Source organism: Gadus morhua, chromosome 6 (assembly GCF_902167405.1).
Source record: "Gadus morhua chromosome 6, gadMor3.0, whole genome shotgun sequence".
NCBI classification, from domain to species: domain Eukaryota; kingdom Metazoa; phylum Chordata; class Actinopteri; order Gadiformes; family Gadidae; genus Gadus; species Gadus morhua.
The window spans coordinates 5476795-5504089 of record NC_044053.1 but is presented as its reverse complement, the minus strand read 5'-3'; the positions used below and the strand labels follow the sequence as shown (position 1 = coordinate 5504089).

The 27295-nt window shown below is 41.7% G+C and overlaps 1 protein-coding gene across 1 annotated transcript; it reads left to right on the top strand.

The window, feature by feature from the left end:
- Positions 1-142: 142 nt before the first annotated feature.
- LOC115545789 (sialic acid-binding Ig-like lectin 14) lies at positions 143-27295 on the top strand. The gene is made up of 9 exons (XM_030359224.1): positions 143-221; positions 659-724; positions 1296-1646; positions 1766-2059; positions 2326-2589; positions 17967-18269; positions 18450-18522; positions 26910-26991; positions 27074-27295. The coding sequence occupies exons 2-9, from the start codon at positions 679-681 to the stop codon at positions 27293-27295; spliced, it is 1635 nt and encodes a 544-aa protein (XP_030215084.1). The 5' UTR covers positions 143-221; positions 659-678.

The following is a 27295-nucleotide window of genomic DNA, read 5'->3' as shown; positions in this document are numbered from 1 at the left end:
CATACAGTGCAGTACTAATATTGGTTGATAATGGTTTTGTTGAACCTTTAATCTCTAAATATATATTCTTCCGGTATGTTGGCTCAGCTCTAAGATATGTCTCTGCTCATGTACATTTTAATAAGTTCCTCATTCACTCACCTCACCACGGCGTAGAGAGAAAGATGAAGTAAAGCTTTTACTCTTCAGGAACTTCGTATCGAGTCCTTCACCTCTATCACGTAAGTCAACTCTCTGTCTGGTTGATAGAACCAAGGAACATAATTACTGATTACATGTACTGATATATATTATTTTTGGTTTTATTCAAGCAAAACCTGTTTTAGTTAATGTTAGGGTGTTGTCTTTTTTTTCGGTTTATATCTCTGTCTAAAATTATCAAGAGTTGAAAATGACAAATTATTTGTTATCTTTTAAGGTATTACATCACATGAGCATAGTTATTATCATTGTTCTACTTTGAATATTGGTATTATATTATTGGAAATTAGTTGGAAATCAGTCATGGTAAAAGTGGAAGATTTACTGATATTTTGAAGTAGACATTTCTTTGGCAGTTTAAAATGTGTTGCTATAATTAGTGTAGTACTGTATACCTTAAGTGTAGTACGATATTAAGTGTAGTACAGAAGTTAATGACATTTTTGTATTTCTCCAGATAAAGTTCTGGAGGAGAACATGACTGGATCCTGGAGACTATTCCTACTCTGTTGTCTCCTGCAAGGTAAACATCTCAACCCTCTCAGTTGATACCTGGAGTGGGTACTATCGTAATACCTGTAGCACTGAACTACTCTCTGTAGTACTCTGATAATACCTGTAGTACTTGCTTTGTTAATACTTATATTACTCTCTTAATACCTGTAGGTAACGCTCTGTAGTACTCTATTAATACCTGTACCTCTGTAGTACTCTCTTAATATTTGTAGTGCCCTCTGTAGTACTCTGTTAATAATTGTAGTTCTCTCTGTGGTCGTCTCTCAATACCGGTAGTACTCTGCTAATGCTTTTTAATTAATCAGGGATTACTTAAACTTAAGATTTTAAACTTTGAATTTTCAAATGTAACATACACAGACATAATAATCATTATCATAATAATAATAATAATTATTATTATTATGATAATGATGATAATTATAATATAACTGATAACTTAGCAACTAATATTACTAACTAATAACAATAGTGGGATATATTATCTTGTTTTGTTAGGAAATTCAATGTTGCATTCAAAATTTTGTCCGTTTTTGCATCGACTGAGCCTTTGGATTTGTCAACCTCTTGTTTTAAAGGTGCTGGGTGCAACACTGAAGAATACAAGGTCAGAATGGAAGCAAAAGTGACGACACTCCTGTGTGGATCCTGTGTTACCGTTCCTTGTTCATTCACCGTGAAGAAAACGTATGAAGTCCAGCTAAATTCTGGATGTGAAGTCACATGGTTAAAAGTTGATAAACCTATAACTTTTATACCTATAACTGCAGGGTTCGGAGGAATCCTAACAGAGTACAACTGTACTACAACATTCAATAACGTACATGAAGAGATTTCATATAAGCTTAGAATAGAATGTTTAAAAGAAGAAGAAAATAACCGATTCAAATACGAGTTTTCAGAACAGCCAGTGACCATCCAGATCAAGGGTAAGTGCAATGTGTGTCTGTCTCAAACAAACATCTCTCACAAGTCCTATTGGTCTCACTGTGGTTCAAATTATGCTTGGGTCTCCATAGTAACCGCTCTAAATTGGTTTGGTACCCAGGGCTCCCTGATGCACCTCGTTTGACCCCCCCCAAGGAGCCGGTGGTGGAGGGGACTCCTGTGGAGCTGGGGTGCTCTGCCCCGTCCTACTGTGACACCCACCCCCCCACTGTGACGTGGACCCCCGCCCTGGGGCTCAGCACCCAGCTCCAGCAGAACGATACCGTGACCTCCACTCTGACCTTCAACGCCTCCCACCTCCACCATGGAAACAATGTCTCCTGCACTGCGGCCTACTACATACCATCTGGGAACAAACCTGTGACGTCTACAAGATACCAACTCAGTATCTCATGTGAGTCAATGTACTACCTTTTCAATGAAGAGTACATTTTATTATTTGTTTACTTTTTTATATTCATCTTCTCTGTAATATACCTTTTTTTTACTTGATCTTAGAAGACAAAGCAGTGGGTTGATAAACAAGAACTTTTGATGCTTCTCCTGTTTTTCATTTCATTTACTATATTTTACTGTATTCAGAACAGTTTTGTTAAATTCACAACATCTGACCAACATGACACCGGAGCTGAGGGCTCTGATTGGTGGGTTCTCTCTCAGATGCCCCCAGGAACACCTCTGCTGTCGGCAGCCCGTGTCTTCCAGCCGGAGAGGGAGGCTGCCTGAACCTAACCTGCTCCAGTCATGCTAACCCTGCTGTCAGCGAGTTCACCTGGTACCGAATACGCGAAGAACACATCCTTAAGATCGGGACTGGATTCTCTCTGTCCATCCAGCTGTGGAACGCCAATAACGTTTTCTTCTGTGAGGTCCGGAATGACTTTGGCACAGAAAAGTCTAATGTCTACAAGATTGACATTCAAAGTAAGTTGATTCAAAACAGGAAGCCACCCTGAGCTTGGTGATGTATCTAAAGGTTTCCTCGATCTAAGACAGAAGACAAAGCAGTGTGTTGATCAATAATTCAAAGTAAGATTGACTCAAAACCATTGAGCAATTGTAAGGTTATTTTATTCAAAGCTGATTACGTTTCTTATCTATTCATTTCAGTTTTTGCTTTGCTTTTCTGTTCACTCTGACTGCTTATTGTAAGGTCGACATTCAAAGTAAGATTGACTCAAAACCAGGAACAACCCTGAGTTTGGTGATGTAGTGATAACAATGGTTTTTGTTAAACCGGAAGTAAGATGACTTCTCCAAATTCTCTCTTGATGTTGTCATCCCCTTCCCTGTATTCACAGCTCCTCCCAGGATCCTTCCCTCTTCAGGCTGCCGCAGAATTGCAGCCTGGGTGCGATGTTCCTGCTACAGCGTGGGCAGACCATCACCGTCTCTGGAGTGGCGGTTGGATGGGAAACTGGTGTTGGGTTCTGAAGACGTGTCTGTTAGCCAGGTCAACCTGGAGAACGCCACGTTGAGGAGCTCCCTCACAATGAGGGCCCCTGCTGGTCTGACAGCCTTGACCTGCCACAGCTCCAACGCTGCCGGGAACACCAGCCAGGAGCTTCCTGTCCCCCACCTGGATACACAGCCAACCCTGACAGGTCTGACCTCAGGGAGATAAAGGGACCTTATTGCACCACCAGCTGTGAGGCTGGTCAGTCATTACAAGGTCTTTAAAAATACTCCCATCACAAATAGGAGTGATGTAGACTACAGATGATGTATGATAATGATTATAATAATTATATTTATTTATATAGCACTTTTCAAAGTTACAAAGTAATTTACATGGTCATACAAACAAGACAAATTACTAAAAGTAGAATCGATAAAGTAATAATGACAAGCAAGATGAATTAGGAGATATTTGAATTAAGAAAAAAAGCTCAAGTTTGTAGACGCTGTAATGAGAGGGACAGTAATACAACGAGTTACAGTAGTGTAAGCAAGAAGAGATGAGAGCGTTGATAACAGTGTCAAGATTTTAACGGGATAAAAACAATTAAGTTAGAAATTATGACACCAAGATTTCTGCAATGGGGTATGATGCAACAGGATACTGTGAGGAGAAGTGCTCTCTGGCCGGCCCCTATGGTAATGGCTACCAATTGATCTGAGTTTAGCGGAAGAAAGTTTTAAATATACAACAACTTAAAATATTCTGTGTTGTACTTTGACCAGTTGTGTTTGCGTTTTATTGTAGTGAAACAAGAAATTGGTCCGGCATTAGTCTGCATATTTATAGAAACTGATGTTCTGATGAACGATTTGACCTAGCGGTAAAATATGGAAAATATAAAAGGGCCATGGACTGAGCCTTGAGGCATTCCATAGTTAATGGAAGGTTGAGGAACTAAAGTAACCAATGACCACGCAAAAGTTCCTAATAGAAAGGATCTTTCAATAAAATCACATGGTCTACTGTTTCAAAAGCAGCAGTAAGATCTAAAAGCAAAAAAACACATTTTAGGCCGTGTAAGAAAAAATGTAGGGAGTGACTTGTGCATCATAGATCATGGTTCATGAAAATGAGGTAATAAACAAAATAACGGATGGGTAGATCAACTCCCAGGTCACCTCCCTGATGTACTGCACCAATTGGTAGGTTGGTAAGAAATTTCCTTTTGTGATTTTTTTTTAATGGCTTTCGACAACTAATAAGCACAAGGGATTCTTAATATGCATTGATTGGTCAAATCACAAATTCCTGATGCCACCTTTTCACACTCAGAACAACTGCCCTGGATAGCTGCTACTGCAGTGCTAGCCGCGTGTCTGCTGGTTGCAACAGTGTGTGCCGTAAGGTACGTGGACTGCTAGCCATTGTTCGTACGAATGTCCATTTCCTCACTGATTATTTAATTATTCTCATTATTGAATAATTAGCTTACAATCCCACCGAGTTCATCATCTGAATTAAAACCACTTTCCCTGTCTGGCAGTGGGATCAATTCAGCTAATCACGATGTCAATCAAAAATGGTCAGCTTCTTCTTCTCCATCCTCTTCTTCTTCTTCTTCTTCTTCTTCTTCTTCTTCTTCTTCTTCTTCTTCTTCTTCTTCTTCTTCTTCTTCTTCTTCCCAACTGTTAACATTCCAGAGCTTGGAAAATGGCCACCCGAACAAGACTTGGCAGTGATGGCCTACTCAACAAAGCTCCATCCAACCAAGGGAACTCCAAGGTAACCCTCCCCTTATTTATACCCAGGATACCTTATCTGAAAACAATCTGTAACCGGCTGACCCTAACACTATCTTTACCAAGGTAAGCCTAACCTTATCTGTAAACAGGTTACCCTAAACCGACCATATGTTTACCCAGATAATCCTAACCCCATCTTTTTCCCACGGTCAACCTAACCTTAACTGTAAACAGGTTACCCTAACCCTATCGTTAGCAGGGTAACCATAACCTTATCTGTAAACAGGTTACCCTAACCCTATGTTTACCAAGGTAACCCTAACCTTATCTGTAAATGGGTTACCCTAACCCGACCCTATGTTTATACAGGTAACCCTAACCCTATCTCTGTCCCAAGGTAACCCAAACCGTAACCGTTTTTAACCCGGGTAACCAGGGTGTGAGTTACATGTGAGCCAGTAGGAGTTGAGCTCCCATAAGTCTGAGCTCCCATGAAATAAGTCAAATGTGTAAAAATGTGTGTCTTTGTGTGTGTGTGTGTGTGTGTGTGTGTGTGTGTGTGTGTGTGTGTGTGTGTGTGTGTGTGTGTGTGTGTGTGTGTGTGTGTGTGTGTGTGTGTGTGTGTGTGTGTGTGTGTGTGGGATGTCTTTTTCACATCCCAATCAGTAAATCCATATATATATTTATATATATATATATATATATAATATATATATCTCACTCAGGTGTTCTTCAGAAGTGGGGAGGACATCTATGCTAACATTGATACACTGATGAACACGGTCGGACCGAGACAGGATCCTGTTGGAGCAGGAGAAGAGGCTGCTGGACTGGGAGAAGGGGCTGTAGAACTGGGAGAAGGGGCTGTTGGACTGGGAGAAGAGGCTGCTGGACTGGGAAAAGGGGCTGTTGGACTGGGAGAAGAGGCTGCTGGACTGGGAGAAGGGGCTGCTGGACTGGGAGAAGGGGCTGTTGGACTGGGAGAAGGGGCTGTTGGACTGGGAGAAGGGGCTGTTGGACTGGGAGAAGGGGCCGACTGTGATGTGGTGTACACAACAGTGAAATGGAAGAAGAAGTCCTAGAAAAAAGAGGTCTGAGCTCCTGGGGCAGAGACCCTCTGGGGCCCAGGCCCCCGGAGGCCCCTACACTTCCTCTGGGGTGGATGAGGGATGAGCTAAGGGCCGGAGGGATGAGTTAAGGGCTACATTGATGGGTAAAGGCTAGAGGGATGAGTTAAGGGCTACATTGATGAGTAAAGGCTAGAGGGATGAGTTAAGGGCTACATTGATGGGTAAAGGCTAGAGGGATGAGTTAAGGGCTACAGGGATGAGTTAATGCTAGAGGGCTGAGTTAAGGGCTACATTGATGGGTAAAGGCTAGAGGGAGGAGTTATGGGCTACCTGGATGAGTTAAGGGCTACATTGATGAGTTAAGGGCTAGAGGGATGAGTACGGGGCTAGACCAGGGGCCATATTCCCAAAGAATCGTAGGGTTAAAAGTTAGGGTCAGTGGCTGATTTAGGAGAAACCCTTAAAAATAATGGGCGTGTCAGTCTTAAATGTTGGACTCCTAATTGATTTAATTAAAAGAGCAATTCACAAAGTATTATGGGCCCAAAAGTAGAACCCAAGTCTAGGAGAGCTTAAAAGTCCTCGAGAGGACTCCTAACTCAGTAAGACCTATTCACAAAGAATCAGAAAATGGCTGCAGCGAGACAATTTTTTTTTGAGGTAATAGAGGACTTCGAATTGATAAAGAGATATAGGCGTAAGGGTATCAAACTTGTGGTCGAATTTGTGAATAACACCTTGACATTTAGCAACAGGGAAAATGCAACTTTGCAATGCTGACGATTTAGGAATATCGCTGTTAAGGGAAACGTATAAATATGTCCTCAGTTGTTGTATATATATGTATATATATAGTGTTGATTCTGTACCCAAGTCCACAGATTATTGAACCACTGCGGGGAGCTGTGTAAATATGCAGGCTTGCGTCATATGTAAATGAAGGTGCGTTCACATCAAGCACATGTTCAGGATGTATAATGCAGTTCTAAGAGAGCTCGGCCGAGCGTAACATGCATAAATGGTATTGAGAAAATATATCATAAACCATGCCCAAGAGCTAAAGAGTTCACCGCCTCCGTCCCAACTATCTCTCAGAGTGTAGCGTACGGGGAAGCAGCCTTCCTTAACGTCAACAATCGCAACATCAGTGATGGTTAAAACACACAGGGCTGTAAAGCTTAGATCGAGTGGTGACTCTTTGTCGCTGGCGTTGTGGAGTATACGTAGAACGAATAGTATTCACTTCAGCCTTATGACATATTTATTCACCGTTCAGAAGAGCCTACAGCAGGGGTGCCCAACCTTTTTTGACCCAAGATCTACTTTTCAAGTAGCCAACCTCCCGAGATCTACCAGCCTAGTGTCAACATTGCAAACCTGCGTAACTACTGTTGACGGCTTTCAACTGTTGTTGACAGCACATGCGCTACCGCGCGTATATGTCCCGCGCAAATTTTATTTTATTTAAAAAAAAATATATATATATATTTTTTTTTTTTTTCTTCTTCACCCCTCGCGGTCTACTTGGGATCTGTCGGCGGTCTACTGGTAGACCGCGAGAGACTGGTTGGGCACCCCTGGCCTACAGAATACACGACTCGATGCCGCTCAGTCATTCAACAACATCGCTCTAGCTTGACTTGACGCACTCATCTGCTAGAGCGTAGTGACATCATCACGTTACCGTAAAACATGTAACACATTGTCAACAGGATTATACTGGTACCCTACTACCACAGTTCATGGAGTAAGGGTGCAATCACATATTAACACTTAACAGGGGAAATGTTACAAATGAATATATAATCATTCTTATTAATATATTGTATTAAGTTTGTAATCAGCTCAGTAGCAATTGGTCCTGGTACCAGTTGGGCTTTCGTTTGAGTTTCATGTCTTAGGCTTCGCTTTCTTTCATCATGAGAGGAGGACTTGAACAGCAGTATGGGCTGATTTTAAAGTGTTTGAGTTCTGGATATATGCTCAATGGATGAAGTTTGCATGGTGCTTTTAATTACCTCCTTGATATAATGCAATTTGCGTGTTTTTATTGTTTGTGTTCTCTCTCTTTAACGTGCATACATTGCATTATCGTGGTCTGCACAAAAGTGTCATCATGTGTGTATTCTGCTAACTGCACTGTCCATAACTATTTGATAGGACTTCATTGTAGCGTATGTAACAGGATGTTTCGGATGAGTTTCACCGAGACCGCCTGCACTCAACAACCAATCACCATACTGACCGCAAAACTTTTGCCCGAGAATCGACGTAAGGGGGTGTCATTCTTAGTTCACTCTTGTTGATTTATCCTTAGTATGAGTAGGTCTCAGCGTCTTTGTGAATTACTTTAAGAAAAACTCCTACGTAAAAACTTTTAGAGCAAGATAAAAAGCTTTGTGAATACGGCCCTAGATGTCTAGTAAATCAGAGTTAAAAAAAAGGTTGTGAATAGGTTTTCATTCGAATATTTTTTATATGACTATGATTATTATGATTCTATAGATTGGTTTAACTTTTAAAATATGATTATTATTGATAAGCAAGTCATAAGTCATCAGTGATGCCAGTAATGCGTAACGCGTTACTGTTTTTCCTGGCAGCGCTGTGTGTCAGTGTTAACAGTGAGCTCTCCCCCTGGCCCAGCCTGCGTCTGCTGGCCTCCGAGAAGACTGAGGCATGACAGCTGCTGGCCACAGGCTGAGCCATAATAACCCCCAAAGACGTCACTAGCACCCCCAATCAACAAGAGTGAACTAAGAATGACACCCCCTTACGTCAGTCCACTTTTTTCAGTAACGAGTAATCTAACGCGTTACTATTTCCAAACCAGTAATAAAATTAAAATTACTCATCAAAGTCACTGTGCATTACTATTTTTTTACCGGATCACCGATTGGCGTTGAGAGCGATGGGGTGGTGTGTGTGTGTCTGTCCGTCTGTCTCCCTATTTGTGTGAGAGTGTGTGTGCGTGTGAAGCGTAAGTCTCCAAAGACTTCAATCTATCAGAGGCGAGTGTCTTCCTTGACTATCCAGAGTCCGCGCAACCAGTTTTTATAGCGGCGGAATTAGTCGCACGGTGCTGCGTGCGTGTTTGTGTGTGTGTTGCGCTGGAGCGGGGGAAGAACATTGTTGACGGGGGGAGGGAGTTAGAATTGGCAAAACTGGTTGTAATTTTTTATTTTGAGGTGGCAGGGGTGTTGTCGCAGCTAAATGTAACTGATAAAGTAATTTGTAATCTTACTTAGTTACTTTTAAAATCATGCAATCAGTAGAGTAACTAAGTTACTTTTTTAAGGAGTAACTAGTAATCAGTTATCGGATTACTTTTCAAGGTAACTGGCAACACTGTTAGTCATACTGTATGTTTCTGATATTTTGATTACTTTACAGCAGTGGCGGCTCGTCTGTATTTAATAATAATCGTTCTAGCTTTGAAAAATAATCGGTGTTAATTACATGCTAATAATGATTTTACTTAAGAAACAGTTTTTCGCTCTCCAGAATAATATTTGCATTCAGTTTCACGTTCAACGTTTATCGTTTTGGTGTAGTAGCCAATAGGCTGTCATCCCAGGCGCAGCCCTACCTACCCGGAATTTAATCCAATGGTTAATGGTTAAGCCCTGGTTGCTATGCAAAAAATAACATTTCGTCAATCAGCGTCGTCTAATTTTAGAGCTCTATTTGGAGATTTGGAGCTCTAAAAATGTCGCCCTTATGGTGTGTTCCTGAATCCTCGGACGCCAGCCTTCCGAGTTGCACTTTTGACGTAATTTCCGTTCTGGGAGCATTTATAGAGTTCTCGTGCGACTTTGTGATTGTGTCATGAAATTGGCTAGTCGTTGTTTATTGTTAGCTACATTAGCCTCTTTAGCAAACCAGCTCGAAAACTAACCACAAAACTTGACATTGTATTGCACGCACAGCAAGACTGTGCAATGCATAAATATGTGACCGGAATAAAGTAGCAATGTAATCAAGTGTGTAAGAGCATTTAAAATCAACATTAAAATGACCACGGTGGTACAAATACAAAGAAAATAAATCTCTTCACGGGCGCAACCATTTTATTGCGAGCGTCATCACTGCTCTCGGTCTACTCTCAGAAATCCGAGAGAAGACGACAAAAAGGGGGCGTGCCTCCGAGAAGTGCCGCAGGAAAGCTGAGAGATTTTCCGACTTCCGACTCGGAAGGCTGGCTTCCGAGGATTCAGGAACACACCCTTAGTATGGGTTCTCTATGGGTTCCGGGAGGGCTCGCCCCAACACGCTTGCGTCATACGTAACTAAGCAAAGAGAGGGAGGGAGCATGTACGGTCAAGTCACGTTCTACTTTCCAGATCGTGACTTTACGGTGCAATTTACGGTAAGTCAACTAGACTTAATATGCTTCCCCTGTCTTTATGTTGTTTCCGGACATATTTTCTCCTGTTTAGCTAGTTTTCATCATGCAACATAAGATTCATATAAATAATTAACTGTGGAGCTACACCATTTTTTTAGATGGAGTTGCAATCTAGTGGACACAAGAATGATCTCTGTATGAGTTAATCATCCAACAACAAATTAATACTGTCTTGCTTAATGCACCCATTGAATGGGTCACCTCAATCATCATAAGAAAAATAGCCCCACATGAGATTTTTTTTCAGGAGCCGCCACTGGCTGAATATGCAATTGTGTGGACCCGCTATGACAATTCAATTCCAGGTCCATTCTGAAGGGGTTATTCTGCCCTCTGGTGGTGATTTGAATTCATAGCCCAGGCAGAGAATGCTTGTAGTTGTCAGTAGTGAATTTAATGCAATATATACTTTTTCAGTGTAAAAACGACATTGTGTGAAACATGACACCAAATCGATTGAAATGTATCAATGTATTAGTTGTAATTCTACCCTGTTGGCAAAATAAACATGTCAAGTTTCTACTAGGTTTTATAGCAATGTTAATTAAAATGTGTAACCATCTTTTTTAAACATTTGCAGTGTTAAGTTTAAAAAGAAAACTCACAGTTCTCAGCTCAAGGCAAGGTAAGGAGCTGCCCTAAAGAAAGTCTTGCCGAGGCCCCCCTACTGCCTAGAACCAACAATGACCAGTGTCCCTGTTAAGAAAGTCCTAGGTAACCATTAGCATAGCTTGGGGCCCTCCAGTCTCCCTGGTTAGAATTAACCAAAAGCAGTATTTACAGTATCAAGAGAGAACAGTATAAACAGTCGTTTACATGAAACTAAAGAAAACTGAATTATTGGGTTAGTCCAACTATGATTGGATTATTAAGATGCATGTTTACACTTTAGTCGTCGGAATAAGACCCCTAGATTATTAATGTTTACGGTTAATCTAATTGGAATTGGATTTCATTTTCTGCCCATACTCAAGATCTTTTCTGGTGTCTGTGAGCCTGAAGTAGAAGGAGATGGTAGTCGTGTTGTTGTCGCCATCGGAAAACGAGAAACGGCGAGTTATTTAAAACAGTTGCGCAGAAGATGGAGGAAGCCGGTGTCGTACCAATGTAGCGACCCCCTATAAGTGTATCATCATCAACATGCATTCACTACAAACTATGCTTAGATTTCACCCAAGAAAAGACTGAATTGAAAGTTAATGTTTTTCTTAAGGTTGGTCATCAACGAGGTAATAAATTTGTAACTTCGGACACATATTAATGCATTCTCATATACGTCACGTGTATGTGCACAATGTATGTATAGCCTACATGTACATACACGTATATGACAATGCATATCTATTCAGACCTGTAATTCATGTCTTAGACTTTTTCACATAGCCATTGATTAAAAGAAAATCAATTCTCTATGGTTTCATAATGACTGAGTCACCGTTAAAACAAATGAGTTTCAGCTCTTATGGTACTGTCTGTAATATGTTTCTATTTAGATTATTTGTCAGGATATTTTGTTATTATTGTCCGAGTCTGGTTTTAACCGATGTGATACCACTTCAATCTATTAATTACTTCCATTGTTATTATTACAATTATTAGTAGGCTACGCTACTATAGTTGATAAGACATAATTTGCCCGGGATGACTACTTAAAATATTTGCTAAAAATGATTTATTTTCTACCATGAGCTCGGGGAGGTATTAATGAACGGCACCCTCACAAACATGTATCACTGAAATGACTTTAAATCTCAAATGTTTTGATGTTGTATCAGCGCACGAAGCAAACATCACATTTTGGGCTAGGTTCACTGGAATCTCTTTTTCTTTCATCATTATTTCAATCACCACTAGGTGTCTCTAGCGTACTCATTTGAAGCTTTGAGGTCGAACCAGAGAATGTCTAATATGACGGGCTCTGGTCGAACTACTTTGGTTGTTCATCCGGCTGGGAGCCTTTGACGTTTCATGAGGCATCATCTCGACACCACTATAGGTACGGCGCCACCTATCGTACTGGGGTATGACATGCTTCGGCCAATGAACCGTTTTTTTCGACGCCATTTTAATCGGACAATTGCAGTTTTCCAATTGAGGAGCATAGTCGGACTAGCTTTATTCAAATTAAGCTGTGCATATAAACACACTGACTACTGTTAACAGATGACCTTATCGACAGAAAACATTTTCAGAAGTGAACAGTGTAAACTGGGGGAGCCTGATTGGACTCTGGTGCTGGGTGACGCTGCACACCTGTTGCACATTGAGTAACAGTGTGCACAGGTTAAACCAGCCGTCTGCACTCGCACTCGGGGAGATCTCCTGGATGGCAGCAGAGCACCCTTTGTCACAATGTCAGACTTTTGTTATAGACCACTAGATGCCGCCAATTCTGACTTTCTGTTCTCTGTGTTTTTTCCATCTAATTATGTCTCTTGTTAAGCAGACTCACCTGCCCCATGTTAATCAGTCATGTGATTTGTTCAGCCATTTTGTCTCGAAGTATTTAAGCCTGATCTTTCCACTCTGTCTCTGTTGAGTCTTCACTGAACCGGTGTGTAAACCTTAGTCTTGAACAGTATTTGCTGATTGCCTTCTTGTACTTTGACCCTGTCCTGTTTTTCTACTCTGAGTTTGGGATTACCCTGTTGATTTGTTTGCTCTTTCTGGATTGATCTTGTTGCCAACCTTTGCCCGTCTGTTTACCCTGCCTTTTGTGTCCTTGGGAGTCTTGAAAGGCGCCCTTTAAATTAAATGTATTATTATTTTGGATGACCCCCTGGATTTACTGTCAATGTGCTTTGCCTTTCTGGATTCTGGGACTGAGTTTTTGTGTTTTTTGCTTTTGGAATTATGGACTGAGTTTATGTTTTTGGATCTTCTGAGCTTTATTGGGAATGTATTTGTCTGAAGAATAAATTCCTTAAAACCTATCCTGCTTTTGCTTTGCACTTGAGTCACCCTAGCCTTCTGTGTACCATACCTTGACCTTGCCATGTTCATTATCACAGTTGTGCAATAAACCATATTTTTAACACCACCTCCGTACACATCCTCTGTCTGGAGGAGCCCAAAATAAGTCACCTAGGTGGAGTATAACATGGACGTTTGCTACAGGCAGTTTAAACAGCAGGATCAACAGAAGTAACAGAATGGTAGCAATAGAGTATCAATGGTATTAACAGAGATTATCAACAGTATTAGCAGGGAATGGTAACAGATTAGTATAAACAGTTAACATTAGTATGAACTGTATTAACAGGGAACAGTATTAACAGTATAAAGTAACAGCAGTACTAACAGTTGTGCCTTGAGACTTGGGGCGGGTCCCCTGCTCATGTGTTGGAGGTCGTGGGAGGAGCCAGTGGCTCATTACGGAGAGGTGGAAGCACCTGTGTCATGTGTTCTCAGAAGCTGCCATTTTGAATGACGCCGTCTTCAAGCCCTCGACCCCAGTGCACTCGCTTTCCGTTGTGCAGGCTGCTCAACTTCACGTTTTTTGTTCCATTACCCTGCTTTGTCGACTCTACACCACTACATAACATAAATCCATCATCCACTTACTGTGTTACTGATGCTGCTGATCTACACATGTCATTACTTCAATTTAGTGGTCGTCCTTCATTCAATTATGTTAAGTTTACTCTTTCAATCATCACCCTCTCCAATAGTTTATTACGGCCTAGAGCCGGGTCTAAACAAAGTATTAACAGAGAACAGTATTGACAGAACAGTATCGACAGTATCAACAACAGTATTAACAAAGAACATTATCAACAGTTTCGAACAGTGAGAAGAATTAACAAAACAATATCAACGTGATTAACATAACTGTATCAACGAGGTTAACAGAGAAAATTATCATCAGAGAACCGCATGAACGGTGTTAACATTATTAACAAAATGAATAGAAGTCAGTATCAACAGTATTACCAGTGAACAGTGTGAACGGCTTTAACAGTGTTTACAATAGTAACAGTATTAAAAGAGACCAGTATCAAAAGTATTAATAGAGAACAGTATTAGCTGCATTAACAGCGTTAACATTATTAACAGTAGTAGCAATTAACAGTATTAAGAGGATTTACTAATCAACAGTCATACAGTGCGGTATTAATATTGGTTGATTATGGTTTTGTTGAACCTTTAATCTCTAACTATATATTCTTCCTGTATGTTGGCTCAGCTCTAAGTTATGTCTCTGCTCGTGTACATTTGAATAAGTTCCTCATTCACTCACCTCACCAAGGCGTAGAGAGAAAGATGAAGTGAAGCTTTTACTCTTCAGGAACTTCATATCAAGTCCTTTACCTCTATCACGTAAGTCAACTCTATGTCTGGTTGATAGAACAAAGGAACATAATTACTGTTTACATGTATTGATATATATTATTTTTGGTTTATTATTATATTTTTATTCAAGCAATACCTGTTTTAGTTAATGTAAGGGTGTTATCTTTGGTTTTCTTGTTTATGTCTAAACTTCTCAAGAGTTGAACATGTCCAAATGTTATCTTTAAAGGTAATACATCACATATGCATGGTTATTATCATTGTTCTTCTTTGAATATTGGTATTATAAGATGAAATTAGTTAAATTAGTCATGGTAAAAGTGGTAGATTTACTGGTTTTCTTCAATAGACATTTCTATAGCATTTAACAATGTCTTACTATTATTAGTGTAGTACTGAATACCTTAAGGGTAGTACGATATTACGTGTAGCACAGAAGTTAATGAGATTTTTGTATTTCTCTTGATGAAGTTCTGGATGAGAACATGACTGGATCCTGGAGACTATTCCTGCTCTGTAGTCTCCTGCAAGGTAAACATCTCAACCCTCTCAGTTGATACCTGTAGTGGGTCCTATCTTAATACCTGCAGCAGTGAAGTTATCTCTGTCTTTGTTTTTAACCTCTATATAACTCATAATACCTGTAGTACCCTCTGTAGTACTCTCTTAATACTTGTATTGCCCTCTGTAGTACTCTCTTAATACTTGTAGTGCCCTCTGTAGTACTCTTTGAGTACCTATAGTACTCTCTTAATACCTGCAGTACCCTCTGTAGTGCTCTGTTAATTAATACCTGGAGCATTCACTGTTATCCTCTGTTAATACCTGTAGTAGTCTCTGTGATCCTCTGTCAATACCAGTAGTACTCAGCTAATATTTCTTAATTACTCAGTGTTTACTATAAAACGTAAGATTTTGAAACTAATTTGAAGAATACGATACAAATCAAACAAAATAATGATAATAAAAATAATAATAATAATAATAATAATAATAATAATAATAATAATAACTAATAACGTAGTAAATAATATTACAAGCTAGTAATCATTTCTGATTCTGATAAATGATCTTGTTTTGTAGTAAGTTCAATGTTGCGTTATATTGTCAAAGTTTGTGCATCGATTGAGCCTTTGGATTTGTCAACCTCTTGTTTTAAAGGTGCTGGGTGCAACGATGCAGATTTTAAGACCCTAATGGCAGCAAGTTTGACACTCAATGGATCCTGTGTTACCGTTCCTTGTTCCTTCACCGTGGATAACACGTATAAAGACAAGATACCTCCTGAATGTGGAAAACTGTGGTTTAAAAAGGATACTAAAGTACTTATAAGTTCTACAACATTCAGGGGGGACCTTACAGCATACGACTGTACTACAACATTCAATAACGTACATGAAGACAATGGTCAATATTATTTTAGAATTGACTGTGATGGAAGGGATGGTTTCAGATATAATTTTGATAAAACCCCAGTGACCATCCAGATCAAGGGTAAGTGCAATGTGTGTCCATCTGAAACAAACATCTCTCACAAGTCCTATTGGTCTTACTGTGGTTCAAATGATGCTGAATGCTGGTAATGCTTGGGTCTCCATAGTAACCGCTCTAAATTGGTTTGGTACCCAGGGCTCCCTGATGCACCTCGTTTGACCACCCCCAAGGAGCCGGTGGTGGAGGGGACTCCTGTGGAGCTGGAGTGCTCTGCCCCGTCCTACTGTGACACCCACCCCCCCACTGTGACGTGGACCCCCGCCCTGGGGCTCAGCACCCAGCTCCAGCAGGGCGATACCGTGACCTCCACTCTGACCTTCAACGCCTCCCACCTCCACCATGGAAACAATGTCTCCTGCACTGCGGCCTACTACATACCATCTGGGAACAAAACTGTGACGTCTACAAGATACCAACTCAGTATCTCATGTGAGTCAATGTACTACCTTTTTCAATGAAGAGTACATTTTATTATTTGTTTACTTTTTTATATTGATCTTCTCTGTAATATACCTTTTTTTCCTTGATCTTAGAAGACAAAGCAGTGGGTTGATCAACAAGAACTTTTGATGATTCTCCTGTTTTTCATTTCATCTACTTTATTTAAAGATTGACTCAAAACCATTGAGCAAATGTGAGGTTATTTTATTCAAATCTAATTACGTTTCTTATCTATTCATTTCAGTTTTTGCTCTGCTTTTCTGTTCACTCTGACTGCTTATTGTAAGGTCGACATTCAAAGTAAGATTCACTCAAAACCAGGAACGACCCCGAGTTTGGTGATGTAGTGATGGCAATGTTTTTTGTTAAAAAGGAAGTAAGATGACTTCTCCAAATTCTCTCTTCTTGTTGTCTTCCCCCTTCCCTGTGTTCACAGGTCCTCCCAGGATCCTGCCCGCTTCAAGCTGCAGCAGAATTGCAGCCTGGGTGCGATGTTCCTGCTACAGCGTGGGCAGACCATCACCGTCTCTGGAGTGGTGGTTGGATGGGAAACTGGTGTTGGGTTCTGAAGACGTGTCTGTTAGCCAGTTCAACCTGGAGAACGCCACGTTGAGGAGCTCCCTCACAATGAGGGCCCCTGCTGGTCTGACAGCCTTGACCTGCCACAGCTCCAACGCTGCCGGGAACACCAGCCAGGAGCTTCCTGTCCCCCACCTGGATACACAGCCAAACCTGACAGGTCTGACCTCAGGGAGATAAAGGGACCCTATTGCACCACCAGCTGTGAGGCTGATCAGTCATTACAAGGTCTTTAAAAATAGAGTCACTTCTGGACACTCCCATCACAAATAGGAGTGGTGTAGAGTACAGATGATGTATGATAATTATACTAATAATATTTATTTATAAAGCACTTTTCAAAGTTACAAAGTAATTTACATGGTCATACAAACAAGAAAAATTACTAAAAGTAGAAATTGATGAAGTAACAATGACAAGCAAGATTAATTAGGAGATATTTGAAAGAAGAAATATAGCTGAAGTTTGGAGACCCTGTATTGAGAGGGACAGTAATACAATGAGTTACAGTAGTCTAAGCAGGAAGAGATGAGAGCGTTGATAACAGTGTCAAGATTCTAACTGGTTAAAAATAATCTATTTTATAGATAATGCGACATTGCAGAAACACAATTCAAAGACTGATATCTTCTTGTGGTAAAAGTTGATTCAAAATAGCATCAACCCTGATCTTGTACCTAAAGGTTTCCTCGATCTAAGACGGAAGACAAAGCAGTGTGTTGATCAATAATTCTAAGTAAGATTGACCCAAAACCAGGAACAACCCTGAGTTTGGTGATGTAGTGATAACAATGTTTTTTGTTAAACAGGAAGTAAGATGACTTCTCCAAATTCTCTCTTCTTGTTGTCTTCCATCTTCCCTGTATTCACAGCTCCTCCCAGGATCCTGCCCTCTTCAGGCTGCAGCAGAATTGCAGCCTGGGTGCGATGTTCCTGCTACAGCGTGGGCAGACCATCACCGTCTCTGGAGTGGTGGTTGGATGGGGAACTGGTGTTGGGTTCTGAAGACGTGTCTGTTAGCCAGGTCAACCTGGAGAACGTCACGTTGAGGAGCTCCCTCACAATGAGGGCCCCTGCTGGTCTGACAGCCTTGACCTGCCACAGCTCCAACGCTGCCGGGAACACCAGCCAGGAGCTTCCTGTCCCCCACCTGGATACACAGCAATACCTGACAGGTCTGTCCTCAGGGAGATAAAGCCCAACCAATGCACATATATCAATGCACTACCAGCTGTGAGTCTGAAGAGCCTCGGGGTCTTTATAAATGTATTGACCGGTTCAATCACAGCCAATCACAAAACCATGAACAAAACCTCCTGACAACACATTCTAAATCCTGATCTTTAATATTCCAGACTTGGTGCTGTGCATTGTCAAATCTGCTGTGATGTTCGTGGGCTTAGTGTGCGTGGTCGTCTGTATTATAAGGTAAGTCCACTTGAAGTCGTACACATTCACTGTGTTTAGAAATTCACAACTATCTCTGTTGAATTCAGATAGATGTCATTTAGTAGCAGATGACTACAAGCAGACTGAGGACATGGGGGACTGAACCCCAGGGGCGCAGTGGAGCGTTGACAGTGTAGAGTGTAACGACGGTTTCATTTACACCTCAAGTACCAACTACGAACACTTAGTATGCCCTGCTGTCCAATAAATCCGAAAACGATCAAGGCAAGATATATGCATCTCATTTGAAAATATCGATAAATATCATTTTTATCCAATGAGGGCTATTTAAAGAAAAATATGAAGAGATTCAGCAGGATTAACAGTGCTGCCAGGTGCTCGTCACGTCGTGTAGCTTCCCTGCAGGAGCTTCTGATCTAAAAAGGTTTATCACATATCAGTTGTGTGTGGGACAAATCGTATTATTTACAATAACCTGTGGATTGTTATCTATGTAGCAGCGATTCAGAAATAGACAGAGATTCTAATTGTACTATAATTAGCTCAGTCCACCCCATGCATTATACACTGTCTAGTCTGTCCCCCTGGTGCGCATTATTTTTCCGGTTGTATTCCGGTCAACGGGAGTGGGACAGCGCTCTCTCTATGATAGCTCTGCCAGAACCTTTCAACTGGTTTCCAAACCCCCTGACCAATAGACCATCCCACCCCCTCTGATATACAGTTTGCTCTACTGTGTATTATTTTGATTTCAGAACTTGGAAAGTGGGTGAGGAGACGCGGTCCTTTAACGCTGCCACTGTGAAGCGAGCCCCCCCAGATGAGGAGGAGTCCCAGGTAACGTGGATACAAGCTCCACACTGACCTCTGGGATATTTGTGGAACTCTGTTGTGTTTGAAGACCCATTCTGTGTCTCAGGTCGTCTTCAGAAGTGAGGAGGACGACTACGTCAACAGCGGGATGCAGATGAACCCGGTTGGGCCGAGAGAGGAGCCGGTTGGACCGAGAGAGGAGGTTGTTCTGCGAGCCGGTTCTCCAGTCTCAACGCACCGTGATGCAGCCTCCTCCCGCCTGATAGGCCCTGCAGGCTCCCACCCAGGACGACCGGTCTCTAGGGAGCTCACTGAAGATTAGTGTTGGCTCGTTCGTTCGCGAACCGGTTCGAATGACCGAGTCTTTAGGACGAACGAACTGAACCGGTTCAGTCGTCTCGTTCACCATTCGATTCACCGGAGACTCGACTGAACGAACGAACGAGTTTCCGGTAGCACTAACTCCACTGAGTCTGACTGACTCAACTGAGAACCGTGCAATGGTGTGCATTCCATGATGCGATTCACCGTTACCGGAAACTAGGCTGAATCGCGAACGACTCCTCCACGTTCAGTCGAGTTTCCGGTGAATCAATTCACCGGAAACTCGACTGAACTAGGAGGAGTCGTTCACGAATCGTATGTTCGTTCAGCCTGGTTTCCGGTAGCGGTAAATCGCATCATGGAATGGACCCCATTGCACGGTTCTCAGCTGAGTCAGTCAGACTCAGTGGAGTTAGTGCTACCGCAAAAACTCGACTGAACGAACGAACAAACGAACGATTCGCGAACGACTCCTCGTGGCGAACTGAATCACGCGAACTGGGTCACGGAAACGAATCATTGAATCCACCACTACTGAAGATACTCAGTAAACAGTTCATGATGACCAAGTATTTCCTCAGAATAGATATTTTAAAAGTTAGTATAGCTTTATAGTTTTACTATAGATCATAAGACTGGTTGCTGCTCCATGTTTTGCTCAGTTTTTCCTTTCCTTATTTTTCTTTCTAAGTGGTTACCAACGAATATAAAAGGTCATATCCCAGTACGGTGTTTAGCCTAGTTGTGATTATATGGCCCTGGTAAACCCTGAGAACATTCGTCCCTGGTGATCCCTGGTAACCAATAGTGTCTCTGGTAACTACTAATGGCCCTGCTAAACAGTAGAGTCTGTGGTAACCACTTCCCCCCAGGCTAATGCCTTGTAAACCACTAGTGTCCCTTATAACCCCTGAAAACAATGTTTGACCCTTGAAGCCCTTGGTACCAACTAGTGAACCTGGCAAGTACTATTTCCCTGGTCGCCCCTGGTAACCACCTGTTTCCATGGTGACTATTTGCATCGCTGCTAAGTTGGTAACCATCAGTGTCGGTTGTGGCCCGCCCAGGGCCGTCGGACTGCGGGGACAAAGGGGACAGTTGTGGGGGGGCCCAAGGCAGAGGGGGGGCCCATGACCAAAAAGAAATAAAAAATAAAAAAATAAAAAAAAAATTTACCCTTTGGCCAGTCCCCCCCCCCCGTCAACAATCGCTCGCCCCCCCCCCCCCCGTCAACAATCGCCCCCCCCCCCCCCCCCCCCCCCCCCCCCCCGGTCAACAATCGCTGCGGACCCCCCCCCCCGTCAACAACCTGGCGCAGGGGGGCCCATCAGTACCTATAGTATAGGGGCCCAGGATTTGGTGCTACGGCCCTGGGCCCGCCCTATACGCTGAATGTGCAATTGTTTGGACCAGCTAAGCAAAGTCAACCCAAGATCCATTCTGAAGGGGTTATGTTGCCCTCTGGTGGTGATTTGCATTCCCAGCCCAGATAAAGAATGCTTGTAGTTGTCTAAATTGATTTTAATGCAATGTATAGGCCTACTGTTTCAGTGTACAAAATACATTGTGTACAACATGACAGCAAATCTATTGAAATTGGTGCATGTATTTCTTGTAATTATATCCTGTTGGCCAAATGAACATAGGTGCAGTTCCTACAAGGTTTTATCGCAATGTCTAATGTTTATTAAAATGTGTAACCATCTCTTTTAAACAATTGCAGTCTTTCGTTGTTTTTAAGTCACAGTTCTCAGCTCAAGGCAAGAAGCGGCCCCAAAGGAAGTCTTGCCGAGGCAAAGACTTCCCACTCCACCTAGGTGACTGACGCCTCGTGCCCACTACCTCGTGCCCTGTGCCCACTACCTCCGTCCGTTGACTGATCCCCATTGAGTTTGAATGGGGACGGACGCGCAATGCATTGTGGATCCGTCCGTTCCGTTGGAGCCTTCGGCTCCGTCGAAAAGTTGAAAAATGTTCAACTTTTTCGGCAGCGACGGATCCGTCATCCAATCAGATCGCGTATGCAAATTTAAGCACTGTGACGCGACTCGGGCTCTGACGATACTGGAAAGCGGGAAAGCGGGTCATCTTGCATCGCAACAAGCAGGAAGAAGCGGGAAGAACCCGGCGAAGCGATTTGATTGGCTGACGGATGCCTCTGCAAAGACTACTCCCCCATCCGTCAGTCACCCCTTCCCACGTCCGTTGACTGTGCAGGCCGTCCGTTGACTGAGGACATTTGCTACAGATAGTATAAACAGAGCAGGTTCAACAGAAGTAACAGAATGGTAGCAACAGAGCAGTATCAACAGTATTAACAGTGATTAGTATCAACACAGTATTAACAGGGCAGTATTAACAGAGCAGTATCAACAGTATTAACAGAGCAGTATTAACAGTGATTAGTGTCAGCCCAGTATTAACAGGGCAGTATTAACAGAGCAGTATCAAAAGTATTAACAGAGCAGTATCAACAGTATTAACAGAGCAGTATCAACAGTATTAACAGAGCAGTATCAACAGTATTAACAGAACAGTATCAACAGTATTAACAGATTAGTATCAACAGTTTTAACAGAGCAGTATCAACAGTATTAACAGAGCAGTATCAACAGTATTAACAGAGCAGTATCAACAGTATTAACAGCCGTATCAACAGTATTAACAGAGCAGTATTAACAGTACTAACAGTTGTGCCGACCCCGTGGCTCGAGGAGACTGGGGGCGGGTCCCCTGCTCATGTGTTGGAGGTTGTGGGAGGAGCCAGTGGCTCATTACGGAGAGGTGGAAGCACCTGTGTCATGTGATCTCAGAAGCTGCCATTTTGAATGACGCAGTCTTCCGTTGTGCAGGCTGCTCAACTTCCCGTTTTCTGTTCCATTACCCTGCTTTGCCGACTCTACACCACTACATAACATATATCCATCATCCACTTACTGTGTTACTGATGCTGCTGATCTACACATGTCATTACTTCAATTTAGTGATCGTCCTTCATTCAATTATGTTAAATTTACTCTTTCAATCATCACCCTCTCCAATAGTTTATTACGGCCGAGAGCTGGGTCTATACATGGTATTAACAGAACAGTATCAACAGTATTAACAAAGAACATTATCAACAGTATCAACAGTGAGAAGAATTACTAGAGAACAGTATCAACAAGATTAACAGAGAACTGTATCAACGAGATTAACAGAGAACAGTATCAACAGTGTTATCAGAGAACAGTATCATCAGAGAACCGCCTGAACGGTGTAAACATTATTAACAAAATGAATAGAAGTCAGTATCAACAGTATTACCAGTGAACAGTGTGAACGGCTTTAACAGTGTTTACAATAGTAACAGTATTAAAAGAGACCAGTATTATAAATAGAGAACAGTATAAGCTGCATTAACAGCGTTAACGTTATTAACAGTAGTAGCAATTAACAGTATTAAGAGCGTTTGCTAATCAACAGTCATTGCAGTATTAATATTTGTTGATTATGGTTTTGTTGAACCTTTAATCTCTAACTATATATTCTTCCTGTATGTTGGCTCAGCTCTAGGTTATGTCTCTGCTCATGTACATTTTAATAAGTTCCTCATTCACTGACCTCACCACGGCGTAGAGAGAAAGATGAAGTAAAGCTTTTACTCTTCAGGAACTTCATATCAAGTCCTTCCCCTCTATCACGTAAGTCAACTCTATGCCTGGTTGATAGAACAAAGGAACATAATTACTGTTTACATGTGCATATTATTTTTTGTTTTATTCATGCAATACCTGTTTTAGTTAATGTAAGGATGTTATCTTTTGATTTCCTGTTTATATCCCTTTCTAAACTTTTCAAGGGTTGAACATGTCCAAACGTTACCTTTAAAGGTAATATATTACATATGCATGGTTGTTATTATTATTGTTATTCTTTGAATATTGGTATTATATGATGGAAAATTAGTTTAATCAGTAAAAGTGTTAGATTTACTGTTATTTTGAAACAGACATTTCTATAGCATTTAATAATGTCTTACTATTATTAGTGTAGTACTGAATACCTTAAGTGTAGTACGATATTAAGTGTAGTACAGAAGGTAATGTGATTTTTGCATTTCTCCTGATGAAGTTCTGGATGAGAACATGACTGGATCCTGGAGACTATTTCTGCTCTGTAGTCTCCTGCAAGGTAAACATCTCAACCCTCTCTGATGTTACCTTTAATAGCTACTATATTAATACCTGTAGCACTGAAGTTATCTCTGTAGTACACTCTCTAATACCTTTGATACTCTGTTTTTACCCTCTGTAGTACTATAATAATACTTGCTCTGTTAATGCATAGATTAATCTCATAATACCTGCAGTACTCTCTGTGGTCCTCTGTTAATACCTAAATCACTCTCTTACTACCTGTAGTGTCCTCTGTAGTACTCTTTTAATGCCTATTGTACTCTCTTAATCGCTGTGGTACCCTCTGTAGTCCCCTTGTTAATACCTTGAGTATTCACTGTAATCCTCTGTCAATACCGGTAGTTCTCTTTGTTGTCCTCTCTCATTACCGGATGTACTCTGCTAATACTTTTTAAATACTCATTGATTATTTAACCTTTAGATTTTATACTTCAAATTTTGAAATGTACCATCCAAATCAAACACAATAAATGATAATAATAACAATAATAATAATAATGATAATTATAATAATAACTGATAACTTAGCAACTAATATTACCAATTAATTATAATCGTAGGATATATTATCTTGTTTTGTTAGGAAATGCAATGTTGCATTTAAAAATTTAGTCAGTTTGTGCATCGATTGAGCCTTTGGATCTTTCAACCTCTTGTTTTAAAGGTGCTGGGTGCATTGGAAGATTTGAGGCCCTAATACCAGCAAGTGTGATGACACTCAGTGGATCCTGTGTTACCGTTCCTTGTTCCTTCACCTTGGAGGACAAGTATAAAGACAAGCTACTTCCTGGATGCATACCAATATGGAAAAAAGGAGAACAATTGATCAGTAATACAACATTCAGGGGAAATCTAACAGCGTACAACTGTACTACAACATTCAATAACGTACTTGAAGACAATGTTCAATATTATTTTAGAATTTACTGTGATGGAAATCCATTCAAATATAGTTTTAAAGGAAACCCAGTGACCATCCAGATCAAGGGTAAGTGCAATGTGTGTCCGCCTGAAACAAACACGTCTCTAAGTCCTATTGGTCTTACTGTGGTTCAGATGATGCTGAATGCTGGTAATGCTTCGGTCTCCATAGTAACCGCTCTAAATTGGTTTGGTACCCAGGGCTCCCTGATGCACCTCGTTTGACCCCCCCCAAGGAGCCGGTGGTGGAGGGGACTCCTGTGGAGCTGGGGTGCTCTGCCCCGTCCTACTGTGACACCCACCCCCCCACTGTGACGTGGACCCCCGCCCTGGGGGTCAGCACCCAGCTCCAGCTGGAGGATACCGTGACCTCCACTCTGACCTTCAACGCCTCCCACCTCCACCATGGAAACAATGTCTCCTGCACTGCGGCCTACTACATACCATCTGGGAACAAAACTGTGACGTCTACAAGACACCAACTCAGTATCTTATGTGAGTCAATGTACTACCTTTTCAATGAAAAGTACATTTTAATATTTGTTTACTTTTTTATATTGATCTTCTCTGTAATGTACCTTTTTTTCTTGATCTTAGAAGACAAAGCAGTGGGTTGATAAACAAGAACTTTTGATGCTTCTCCTGTTTTTCATTTATTTTATTGTGTTCAGAACAGTTTTGTTAAATTCACAACATCTGTCCAACATGACACCGGAGCTGAGGGCTAGGCTCTGATTGGTGGGTTCTCTCTCAGATGCCCCCAGGAACACCTCTGCTGTCGGCAGCCCGTGTCTTCCAGCCAGAGAGGGAGGCTGCCTGAACCTGACCTGCTCCAGTCATGCTAACCCTGCTGTCAGCGAGGTCACCTGGTACCGAATACACGGAGAATACATCCTTAAGATCGGTACTGGATCTTCTCTGTCCATCCAGCTGTGGAACGCCAATAACGTTTTCTTCTGTGAGGTCCGGAATGACTATGGCACCGAAAAGTCTAATGTCTACAAGATTTACATTCAAAGTAAGTTGATTCAAAACAGGAAACCACCCTGAGCTTGGTGATGTACCTAAATGTTTCCTCGATCTAAGACAGAAGACAAAGCAGTGTGTTGATCAATAATTCAAAGTAAGATTGACTCAAAACCATTCAGCAAATGAAAAGGTTATTTTACTCAAACCTGAATACGTTTTTTACCTATTCATTTCAGTTTTTGCTCTGCTTTTCTGTTCACTCTGACTGCTTATTGTAAGATCGACATTCAAAGTTAGATTGACTAAAAAACAGGATCAACCCTGAGTTTGGTGATGTAGTAACAATGTTTTTTGTTAAACAGGAAGTAAGATGCCTTGCTTGAAATTCTCTCTTTTTCTTGTCTTTCCCCTTCCCTGTATTCACAGTTCCTTCACAGATCTTTGATATTCCAGACTTGGTGCTATGCATTGGCAAATCTGCTGTGATAATCGTGGGCTTAGTATGCGTGGTTGTGTGTATTATAAGGTAAGTCCACTTGAATTCGTACACATTCACTGTGTCATTTAGCAGCAGATGCCTACAAGCAGACTGAGGACATGGAGAACTGAACCCCAGTTGAGCGTTGACAGTGTAGTGTGTAATGACGGTTCCCAACTACTCCTCAAGTACCAACTACATACACTTATTATGCCCTGCTGTTCAATAACTGAAAACATTTAAGGCAAGATATATCCATCATATTTGCAAAACATATTTTTTTATTGAGGGCTATTTAAAGAAACCATAAAGAGATTCAGCAGGATTAACAGCGCTGCCAGGTGCTCGTCACGCTGTGTAGCTTCACTGCTGGAGCTTCTGATCTAAAAAGGTTTATCACACATTAATCGTGTGTGGGACAAATCGTATTATTTACAATAAGCCGTGGATTATTATCTATGTAGCAACGAATCAGAAATTGACAGAGATTCTAATTGTACTATATTTAGCTCAGTCCACCCCATGCATTATACACTGTCTAGTCTGTCCCCCTGGTGCTCACTATTTTTCCGGTTGTATTCCGGTCAACGGGAGTGGGACAGCTCTCCCTCTATGGTAGCTCTGCCAGAACCTTTCAACTGGTTTCCAAACCCCCTGACCAATAGACCATCCCACCCCCTCTGATATACAGTTTGCTCTACTGTGTATTATTTTGATTTCAGAACTCGGAGAGTGGGTGAGGAGACGCGGTCCTTTAACGCTGCCACTGTGAAGCGAGCCCCCCCAGACGAGGAGAAGTCCCAGGTAACGTGGATACAAGCTCCACACTGACCTCTGGGATATTTGTGGAGCTCTGTTGTGTTTGAAGACCCATTCTGTATCTCAGGTCGTCATCAGAAGTGAGGAGGACGACTACGTTAACAGCGGGATGCAGATGAACCCGGTTGGGCCGAGAGAGGAGCCTGTTGGACCGAGAGAGGACGCTGTTCTGAGGGCCGGTTCCCCAGTCTCAACGCACCGTGATGCAGCTTCCTCCCGCCGGATAGACCCTGCAGGCTCCCACCCAGGACGACCGGTCTCTAGGGAGCTGACTGAAGATACTCAGTAA

Bases quoted from the DNA above. Each gene is read 5' to 3' on its own strand.
- LOC115545789 (XM_030359224.1), top strand. From the start codon at position 679: ATGACTGGATCCTGGAGACTATTCCTACTCTGTTGTCTCCTGCAAG. The intron at 18,270-18,449 runs GTCTGTCCTCAG...TTAATATTCCAG, and splicing joins TACACAGCAATACCTGACAG to ACTTGGTGCTGTGCATTGTC. The intron at 26,992-27,073 runs GTAACGTGGATA...TCTGTATCTCAG, and splicing joins CAGACGAGGAGAAGTCCCAG to GTCGTCATCAGAAGTGAGGA.